Source organism: Neopsephotus bourkii, unplaced genomic scaffold (assembly GCF_033783945.1).
Source record: "Neopsephotus bourkii isolate Nb327-2 ecotype Australia unplaced genomic scaffold, CSIRO-AGI_Nbou_v1 NB_1707, whole genome shotgun sequence".
Taxonomy (NCBI): Eukaryota; Metazoa; Chordata; class Aves; order Psittaciformes; family Psittacidae; genus Neopsephotus; species Neopsephotus bourkii.
In genome coordinates this window covers 4176671-4186629 of record NW_026902181.1, presented here as the reverse complement: position 1 = coordinate 4186629, position 9959 = coordinate 4176671, and the positions used below count along the sequence as shown (strand labels likewise).

The window sequence follows — 9959 nt, the reverse complement described above, 5'->3', positions numbered from 1 at the left end:
GCTGGGGGCTCCAAATGACCTTAATGCCCCCTTGTCCCCACCCTCCCCTTTTTAGGGGTTTGAGAATCGGAAGAGGATCATGTGTAGGAGGTAAGATCACTTGTGAGAAGGAAAGGCCTGTCAGATGCAGAAAGGTACCCTCCATGTTCTGCAACTTGCTTGGTTCAAGACTACAGAAAACAACTAAATTACTAGCAGTTGTCTTCCCCTGTGTTAGCACAGTGAACGCTAACGCATTCCAGAAAAAAAGAATCTTTCCCCCCCTTCTTGTCTACCCCACTTTATTTTGGGGCTCTTCCCCAGTACCAATTTGCAAAGGTAAACATTTGTCATTCTAGAACAAAACCGTACACCTATCCCTTTCCCCTGAAAATGTCCCATAAACTTTAGCTTAATTATATACACTTTACAATGAATGTACGTACTTGAAGAGAAGAACACCGGCCCATGTTGTATTATCTTTGTTATTAAAATAAGGCAAGAGGAAACCCTTGGTAAGAGTGAAGCATATTAATTATGACGAGACATCATGACATATCAGTTGAGATCTAAAGGCCATTAGTAATACTTTTTATAGTAAGTAGTGCAAGAGAGCTAACCCATATGAGCAAATATTTGATGGTATACCTCAGTGATAAAACAACTCACTTGATGACATTTACATATAAATATACATAAATAAAAACCTATGTAATTTAGGTTTATAGTTAACAAAAAGTATGGTCTGAAGTGAATTAACTATCTAGCTGGATCAAAGCTCTTCTAATGATACTGACGTATATGGGGCTTGAAAAGCATAATTGTACAATTCTCAAATTAGTAAAGTACTACTCTATAAAACAGAATAATGAAAACAGCTCTTACATTTTAATGTAAAGTATAAAATCATGTATTTACAGTTATATACACTTTACTGAACTACATTGGGTAGCTCACAGTAAAAAAAAACATCCCTTTTTGAAAACCTTTCAAAAAATACATCAACTGCAGGTATGATCAAAAGTTACTAAGTTAGCAGCTGACATAACATCTGTAGTAAAAATATATTTTAGGAAAATACCTGAAAAAATCTAAACACCAATAAACACTTTAAAACTATTTTTGAAGTAAAAATTGTAGCAAAAAAACCAGAATAAGCTAGCTAGGATAACAGGAACTATTGCATACTGCTCTTTAAGAGCCATGTAGCGACTTAGAACAGAAGCAGCAGATATGGCAGGAGTTCTGTGATATAACAAAGTGGAAACTGGCAGAAAATAGGAAACCAGTTATCCAACTTGTCTCCATTTATTACCATTTTTACTGGACGAAGTGTAAGAAAAAGATGAGAGAATCCCTCTCACTGAGCATATCCTCCATCAAAGGCTAAAACAAATAGGTAGAAGGATCCCAATTTCAAGAGCCTCGGACCAAAAACTTAAAACCACATTTACTGTATGTACTTACAGTTCAATGGACAACAGATTGGCTTATTACACTACAAGTTGCAAGTTAACTTTAAGAGTTAACACTACTTTGCAATATGAAGTGCTTTTTAATATATGTATCTATATAATATATAGATATTTGTAAAATACACGTGCAGATTTGATAGAACTGTGGAAACAGCTTTCCAGTCTTTTTTTCCCATTAACAGACCTTTATCTCCTAGGTAAGGAGTTTCAGGATTCAACAAGGATTTCCACAATATGATCAAGCTCATTAAGATCAGATTTACAATTAGTGTTAGAAGCCGTAGTTGTTGGAGAAGAAAATGTTTCCAGCCCATCACAGTGTCCCATTTTTGTGTTGCTCATCATGCCTGTTAACATAGTATCAAGATCATAGTAAGAGTTGTCAACTTCTGAAAACAGATCTTCAACAGAATTAGGACTTTTATTTTCCAGTGTCTCAAATATTTGATCTAATGATTTTTGAAAGTTTCCTTTATTTTCTTGTGGGTTCTCCATTTCCCACACATTGCTCTGCAGGTTTCTCGGAGCTTGAACTGAAGAGACTGTTGACATAGTTTCTGAATTATCTTGTGCCTGATCACCCCCAAAGTCCTTATTGAAAGTACTATAGCCTGGAACATGCTTTCCCTCAGCTTGTTCCCTAGATGAACGACAAAGGATATCTGTTGAAACAAGACGATCCAGGGATGCCTGCCCTGTACTCTGTGTGTTTATCATCTGCCAAGTCCCATCTTGGGTCATTTCCTCTTGGATCTGCCGTACCGTGTTGGCTATAAGTACCGAACGGCAAAGGTTAGGTTCAACCAGCATGTGACACAGCTGAAGTTTAACCAAGGACATATCTAAAAGTGACTGCCGTTGAAGATTATATGAAGGAATAGCCTTAATACCAGCCAGAGTTCCTTCAATGTCTTCTTCACCATCAAAACATTTTCTCTTTAATCCTCGCACAAACATTGTGTCCTGTTAAAAAAAAAATAAAAAATAAAAAATTATTGTACAAAGCCAACAGCTCAAGAGGGGGTAAGGAAGGACTGAAAACCAAAACATAACAATCTTATCTTAAACAGCAAATTTTTTTAAGATAGAAACGTCAGAATTGTCATACCAGGTTACAGAATGGCCAGTGTGGTACAACAGGGGTCAAGACTGGGTCCCAAAGACGGCACTCGGGAACCAGGGGTGAGCAGGTCCACAAGTCATGGCATCGGAGAGTGGCAAGGGCTCCCAGGCTCCTGGCTCCCATTAAGCTCCACACTTGATGGAAGTCAGGAGCCACTGCTTCGCACAGAAGCAAACATCTCAACGGCTGTATTTCACTTACTGGAGAGGCAGCTTCTCCTTCCTCCTCCTGAGTTTCTACTGGCATGCTTAACCTCTAATTTTGGAAATAAAAATACAGCCTGGCACACCATCTTCAAAAGATTTGACCTCTCCAGAACATCAACATGCCTAACAGAGGAACATGAAAAAAACAGCATGTGCAGTATACTTGAAAAGGTTATTTTCTCTACAGAGAGAGTAAGATCTAGATTTGTTCCTTAGAACTTGAGACATTCAACTGAGGTGCCTAAAGCAGTCCTTCTGGTTCCCTTACTCAGGTGAGTAAATTAACTGTGTAATTCCAACATGAATTGTGCAAGTGCGTAGGGATAGGCACAGCCACCCTCTCTATGGGCTTCTGTACTTTCACAGTCGACTATAATAAAGCAAAAATCCTGTATTCCTGGTTTTAAGTTCCCCAGCTAGAAAGTGGGATGCATGCAGGCTTCTCGTTATTTACACCTCATCTAAAAATCACTTGCTGAATTGCCCAAGGTATGACTGTGAAGCACTAGCCTCCAGGTCTTGTTCTGATTTGCACTCATTTTGAGAACACTGCCCCATGCACATACAGCAGATGATCTCTTGAAATAAGAGTAAGCTCTCTCTCTCTTTTCTCTTTTTTCTTTTTTTTTTTTTTAATGTAGTAGACCTCATTTCTTTTAGTCTTCTAAAACCTAGGTGGAAAATGAAGCTAGGAGTTGATTTTTACATTTCTTCACTTTTGTTATGTCCCTTCTAAGCGTTCCCTGCTTAGAATTCCTCTTTGGCCAGTATTTGGGGATTTTTTATTTTTTATTTTTTTTTAAATGCAGTGACCCAAACAAAACAACGTTTTTCAACTAAAAGCTGATAAACCCAAAATACTATTGCAGTGTCTTTCGGTATAGTTTTCCATTTCCCTCGGTAAGCCCTAATCTCTGCCTTGCTTTTCTGGTTGCTATGGTATGTTCCACATATTTTCAGAGAGCTCTTTCAGCTTTTTCAGTCACTAAAAATCCAAAGTGCAACATCGTTCCTTTCAAAATACATTACATACTTATCTACTCTGAAAACCTGGTGACAGCACAGCAGCTATATAAACATTTGGTTTGACTCTGTACAATGCTTCTTACATTGCTGTATATATCCATGGATAAACCTTTTTTTGATTTCCTGACTCTTGAAGATTCTTTCTACTAAAGGTACAAAACTCCTTAGAAATCATAATATGTAGACACTGTAATATGCAGAGACTACAATATAGACTTGGTCTTATGGTCATTTTTCATAAACTTTTCAAAACCTATCCCTGATTTACCAATATATTAAATGCTTTGGAAGTTTCTTTTCATTTTTAATTCTGTAATCTAACATATTTGCATTACTCCCATTAAATACAACCCAAATTTTTACTTGATAATGCCTTTTCCAGCTAATCTCCTACTGGAGGACATCCCATTTAATTTTCCTAAAGTCCTACATACAGTAATTTCTAAACACACAGACCTCCCACCATGTAAAACTTTACCTCTAGAGACATCTTTTGGCACTACTAATTGACTGTGTATGATTATATAATCAAAAATTAAACACTTTGTGCAGAGTTTGAATCTTCTTTTATTATAACTTATATTTTTGTGAAGAATAATTAGCATTTTGAATGTTAAGCTGGTTCTGATACATCTACTATTCGGCATTTAAATGCCTTCTAAGACACACCAACAGAAGAACAGAACACAGCAGAAAAGATGAAAACCTAATACATCACACACACTTGGGTGTGTACAAGCAGGGGAAAAAATGTTTATGGATACTTAAAGATACTCCTGCCACAGGACTCACTGGATTTTTTTGCTGTAACACTTGCAATCAGTAACTTGCATCATAAAAACAGTTGTCACCCTGTTCCTGAGACCACACAAAATATTACAGCTTCATTTAAGAAGCATAGTATTACATACCAGTAATTGCGTTTGATGTAGTCCTTCCTCTTCTCCCATGCTACTGAGCAAGAGTCCATACAGTAAAAGTTAGAGCACCACCTACCAAGTACCGGGAAGAAAGAAGTCAGGCAAGTACAGGAGATGCAAGACAAAATAGTTTCCCATTTCCAGATCTTACACACTTCCCTTCAACTGCTCTATTTTCACAACACTCCTACAAACTTGAATAGTATATTAAACCAAATTTACAGCTAGAGCACAGAGGTGGTTCGCCCAACAATATCCCAAAAATTTGCAATAGGAGAAGGAAACTGCTTGTCTAGTCCCAGGTTATTACCCTGACCTTCCGACTAGCCTCTCCCTTGCCCCTACACCTTTGCTATTTAAAGAGCAAACAAAATCTTTAGAGATCATCTGAAAAATTTAAACATGCTCAAAAGCATACTGAAAGCAAGTCCTCATTACTTTCGTCACAAAACTATGCAGGATTCACCTCTGTTGTACAAAAACATGTCTCTCTGTAGCATCTACAGAAAAAGAGCAAGCACACACAAAGTCGAAACATAATAAAACCAGGGAGAATTTTCCTTTACCAGCACAGACACTTTATGACTAAGATTTACTTTGAAAGATGACAATAATGAAAGTAATGACAGTAATTAAAATACTGTAGCTATGAAGGCTGAGTTTTTAAAATACATTTAAGATGAAATAAGATTTGATATACCAACTACAACTACCAAACACATGCAACAATTCCTTTAAATACTGAAACAAAAAGCTGTTTCAACAGGCTACAAAAGCTTATACGATAAAATATGACAACAACTGAGATACTTTTCTAGATGTGTCTGTACAGTACAAGACAGTTCAGCGTCTGCAACTGAAATACCTACCTAGAAAAGAAACAAGAGGATGCATATACACATGGAATCATAGAACACTTAGGGTTGGAAACGACCTTAAGATCATCAAGTTCCAACCCTGCTGCCATGGGCAGGGACACCTCACACTAAACCATGTCACCCAAGGCTCTGTCCAGCCTGCCTTGAACACTGCCAGGGATGGAGCATTCACAACTTCCTTGGGCAACCCACTCCAGTGCCTCACTACCCTTACAGTAAAGAACTTCTTCCTTATATACAATCTAAACTTAGCCTGTTCAAGTTTGAACCCATTACCCGTGTCCTATCACTACAGTCCCTAATGAAGAGTCCCTCCCCAGCATCCCTATAGCCCCCCTTCAGATACTGAAAGGCTGCTATGAGGTCTCCACGCAGCCTTCTCTTCTCCAGGCTGAACAGCCCCAACTTTCTCAGCCTATCTTCATACAGGAGGTGCTCCAGTCCCCTGATCATCCTCGTGGCCCTCCTCTGGACTTGTTCCAACAGTTCCATGTCCTTTTTATGTTGAGGACACCAGAACTGCACACAATACTCCAAGTGAGGTCTCACAAGAGCAGAGTAGAGGGGCAGGATCACCTCCTTTGACCTGCTGGTTACACTCCTTTTGATGCAGCCCAGGATACGGTTGGCTTTCTGGGCTGCGAGCATATACTGCTGACTCATGTTAAGTTTCTCATCGACCAAGTCCTTCTCTGCAGGGCTGCTTTGAGTCTTTTCTGTGCCCAACTGTAGCTGTGCCTGGGATTGCCCCAACCCAGGTGTAGGTAAGGCCTTACACTTCTTTTTGTTTTCTATTGTGGCTAGTAGTAAATTGTTTTTGAAGGGTGAGTGCTCTCAGATTTGAGGGGAGTAAATGTTGGACAGAGGACCAGGGGGCAGGGCGAGGTACGCACAGAAAACTTTTTTTTTTTTCAAGAAACTGCACACTTGTTAAAATACCTCAACAATGACACCTGCCACAAAACAAACAAACAAAATACCCTCATAAAACAAAAACCCCAAACCAGCCAAAATATTTTTATTTTATTCAAAATATTCAGACTGAAATGCTGTTATGTCATGGAAACTGTATTTTAACCAACCCATAGTCTCATCCTCATTTGCAAAGAAACAGCAATATTCAAGACAGTCATGAAGCATGTGAACCACCACTCTCTAGTGAGACACTGTGATATCAAATCAATAATGTATTTCACCTTGATGATGGTATAAAAGTTCTGGTTATGCTTTCAGAACATCCTATACCTGAAATGCAATCTCTCTGAGAGCCTCTACGTGGTAACGGAATTCCCATTTTGTACTTTAGGGTAGGTGACATGGGAATAAGCTTTGTTTAAAAAACCTCAACCCAACAAGCTCCCCTCCCTCCCACAACTACTGATAAGGATGATGCAGTCATGAGAAAAATAACTTAAAAATATCTTCTGATGCTATTTTGTATACCTGATGATTTTAGAGGAAGAGGCCTTAGCTGTTCACCTCCCAGAATAGCAGACTGAGACAGGAGGGGACTGTTGATGGAACACACGAGTTACGGGTAAAAGAGCCATTATCACATCCACAAACTTGAAGACATGGCGGATGTTGGCAGTCCAGATCAGTGTGTAATCTATTAAACACACTAAAGAAGGAAACTGTTTTCCAATGGAATTTAATAACATGTAAGGCCTGCTGCATGTGATTTGAGGTTCTTCCCTAGAGCAATAAATAAACCATGTAGACTTCTGTTAGCATAAATATAAATAATATTCCCATCACAGCAATTATCTCCTCAGATTCTATTAACTGGTATACCAGTATACCTCAGAACCTACGTTCACAGTTAAAAAAAAAATTAACTTCATAGCCATAAGTTGCAACTAAAACCTTGCAAATAAATGACCTCCCCTGGACTTTGCTGCACTATCACCAACAAGCACTCATCTCAAGAGCCTAATTAAAATTTAAGTACATTTCTCTATTGATTTATATATTAACATACCCAAAAAGGCATTAGCCATTGTGTAAAGCGTCTTGGTACATGCCAGTAAGACTGCTGCTGCTTTAGAGTCGCAGTATTCAAAATCAGCTGCTCATTTCAAGCAGCATCTGTCTCTGTCCAAGACGCACTTGGCCACTCTGTCTAGACGAGCTGTATCATCTCCCTTCTTCCACTATTATCAGTGTCAAGAGCCCAAATCAAGTGTGTTAAACTTAACCACTGTTTTAAATATCTATAGAAAAAAAGCCGTCAAGGAGACAACAGCTATCTGAAGCATAATAAGGTAGGAAAAATGAGTTTTGGGAGCATAGTATTATGGGATTCATTAAAAGCTTTGCTTTTGGAATTGACAATTTCCCAGTCTGCTTTACAAAGAAGCTGCTTGAAATCTGATCCAATTCTTACTAAAGCATCAACTTAAACGTTTCAGATTTGCACTCAATTCAGAGTCGTGTGGTAATATGCTTCCAAAGATATACTTGAGTGCTTAATGGAAAAAGTAACATTCCAAGAGTGGGGGTAACAAGAAATTTTATACTGTTCATCTTTATGAGAGAGCAGACAAGTTACCTTGGCTAGTGCTGGAAGCTCTTAAGCAGAGTACTGTTTCTTTTTGTACAACCATAAATACTGTGATGATAGTTAGCAAGGGAATACAAGAACGTGTTCTATCTCCTCTTTACCACTCTAATCCTCAGTCCAAAACTGAGCCTTTATAACAATTGTAGGAAGAAGTCAAAGCTATGTGTAATAGTGAAAAGAAGATGGAAGGCCAGGTATTCCTCTTTAGGTATGTATATGTGATGCTCAGTTCTAAGCTGGGATCAGACACAGCAGAGGGCTGACAGGACCAGAAACATCCCTATTCGGACCTGGACAAAAGCACCTATAGCTCCTATAAAGCACGGGGGTTGGGTGTCTCTCTACAACAGGGAACTATGCAGGACCCGAGGGCTTCGGGAAGGAGCACTAATTTCAGAGGAAGGGCAGGCTAGGAAGCTGGAGCAACAACAGACAGTGCGCGGGACAGAAACCTCGTGGAAATGCAGGCGCCCGAGGCCGTGACGGCTGAGGGGCGCGGGTGTGGGGGGCTGGCAGGAGGGCGGCCCGCCAGAGCCGGAGGAGAGAGGCGTGCCCGGCGGGCGCGGCCGAGACGGGGAGAGAGCTCGGGCGCACACAGGCTGGGGAGGGGAAACAGCGGGGGCCGAGAAAGGATCAAGCCGCGATGCGGTCGCCCGGGATGCCGGGGGAAGTCCGCAGTCACAGCACACCAGCGGTGGGCGGGCAGCGGCGCCGGACGGGCGCACGAAGGTGGAGGCGCGGGCGGTGCGGGTGCAGCGGCTTAGGAAAAGTCCGAATAGAGAAGAGGGGTGCCCAGCGCCCGAGAAGAGACAGGCTCCCTTGGCCCACCAGCCCCGGCCGCGAACCGCCCCACGCGGCGGTTACTCATCGTCCCGAGCTCCCGGCAAACGGCCCGCCGCCATTTTGAATCGACTCCCTCCTCCGCGAGTTCCGTCTGCACCGACTCCGCACCCGCGCCGGCCCCCCCCTACTCAGCCCCGGGAAAGGCGGGCGGGCCCAGGGCACCGCACCGCGCCCTACCCAGCCCAGTCTATTCTACTCACCGCCTCGCCACTGCTGTCGCCGCAGCCTACCAGCGCAGAACCCCCCGCTCCCGCCTCACCGACCGCTCCGCGCTTCGGGGGGGAGAGGCGGAGCCAACCATGGAGATCAGCCCCGCCTCTCCCCGCCCGCCATTTCATTGTCAAAGCCCACAAAGGAACTCCTTTCCTCCCCCTTCTACCCGCTGAGGGGCCGGCCTTCCCTGGAAGCCACGCCTGCAAGAAAACGGCAGTTGCTATTGGCTGTAGCCAAACCATGCAGCCGCCGTTGGGCACTGCGATTGGCTGCACGGTTGCCATGGCTCCCGGACTTTCCCTCCCCCAGGCCCCGCCTACGGGAGGCTGCGGGTTGCTATGGCGCCCGAGCTCTTCCCCTCGGCCGTGAGAGGCTGGCGGCAGGCGGAGGCGGGGGGTGAGGCGGAGCCGCCCTGATTTCAAATGGTGCTCAAGGCCCCGCGGCGTGTCTGGGCTCCAGGCCATGAGCTCCGGCGGGAACAGGTTCAGGCCTAGCCCTGCTGCAGCCCATGGGGCGCCGAGGGAGCTGCAGCGTGCGGGGGGTGCCGTCTTCCCCGCTGGGCCCGGCTGCTTTCTGCTGTCGGGGCCGCTTCCTTCCAGGCCGGGAGCCCCCAGCTCCAACCGCGGCCGCCTTCCCCCCGGAGCTCCCGCCGCGCGGGGGGTGCCAAGCCTCATGACTGCATTAGCAAGGGCTGTGGCATTTCCTGTTTGGGCCTGGCCTCTCAGCCGCAGGT

The 9959-nt window shown here is 43.1% G+C and overlaps 1 protein-coding gene across 3 annotated transcripts; it reads right to left on the bottom strand.

Annotated features, from left to right (window-relative positions):
- Positions 1–422: 422 nt before the first annotated feature.
- CDCA4 (cell division cycle associated 4) lies at positions 423–9365 on the bottom strand. 3 transcript variants are annotated; one of them, XM_061376480.1, is made up of 4 exons: positions 9214–9348; positions 4721–4801; positions 2563–2832; positions 423–2417 (listed from the first exon to the last, which is right to left on the bottom strand). In XM_061376480.1, exons 2-4 carry the CDS (start codon positions 4757–4759, stop codon positions 1662–1664), a joined length of 1065 nt encoding a protein of 354 aa, XP_061232464.1. In that variant the 5' UTR covers positions 4760–4801; positions 9214–9348; the 3' UTR covers positions 423–1661. The 3 variants fall into 3 exon arrangements, with proteins under 3 accessions (XP_061232464.1, XP_061232465.1, XP_061232463.1); XM_061376481.1 differs by lacking the exon at positions 2563–2832; XM_061376479.1 differs by lacking the exons at positions 2563–2832; positions 4721–4801 and having other exon boundaries at positions 9214–9365.
- Positions 9366–9959: the final 594 nt, after the last annotated feature.

Bases quoted from the DNA above. Each gene is read 5' to 3' on its own strand.
- CDCA4 (XM_061376480.1), bottom strand. From the start codon at position 4,759: ATGGGAGAAGAGGAAGGACTACATCAAACGCAATTACTG. The intron at 2,833-4,720 runs GTATGTAATACT...TTCCAAAATTAG, and splicing joins TACATCAAACGCAATTACTG to AGGTTAAGCATGCCAGTAGA. The intron at 2,418-2,562 runs GTATGACAATTC...TTTTTTTAACAG, and splicing joins ACTGGCCATTCTGTAACCTG to GACACAATGTTTGTGCGAGG.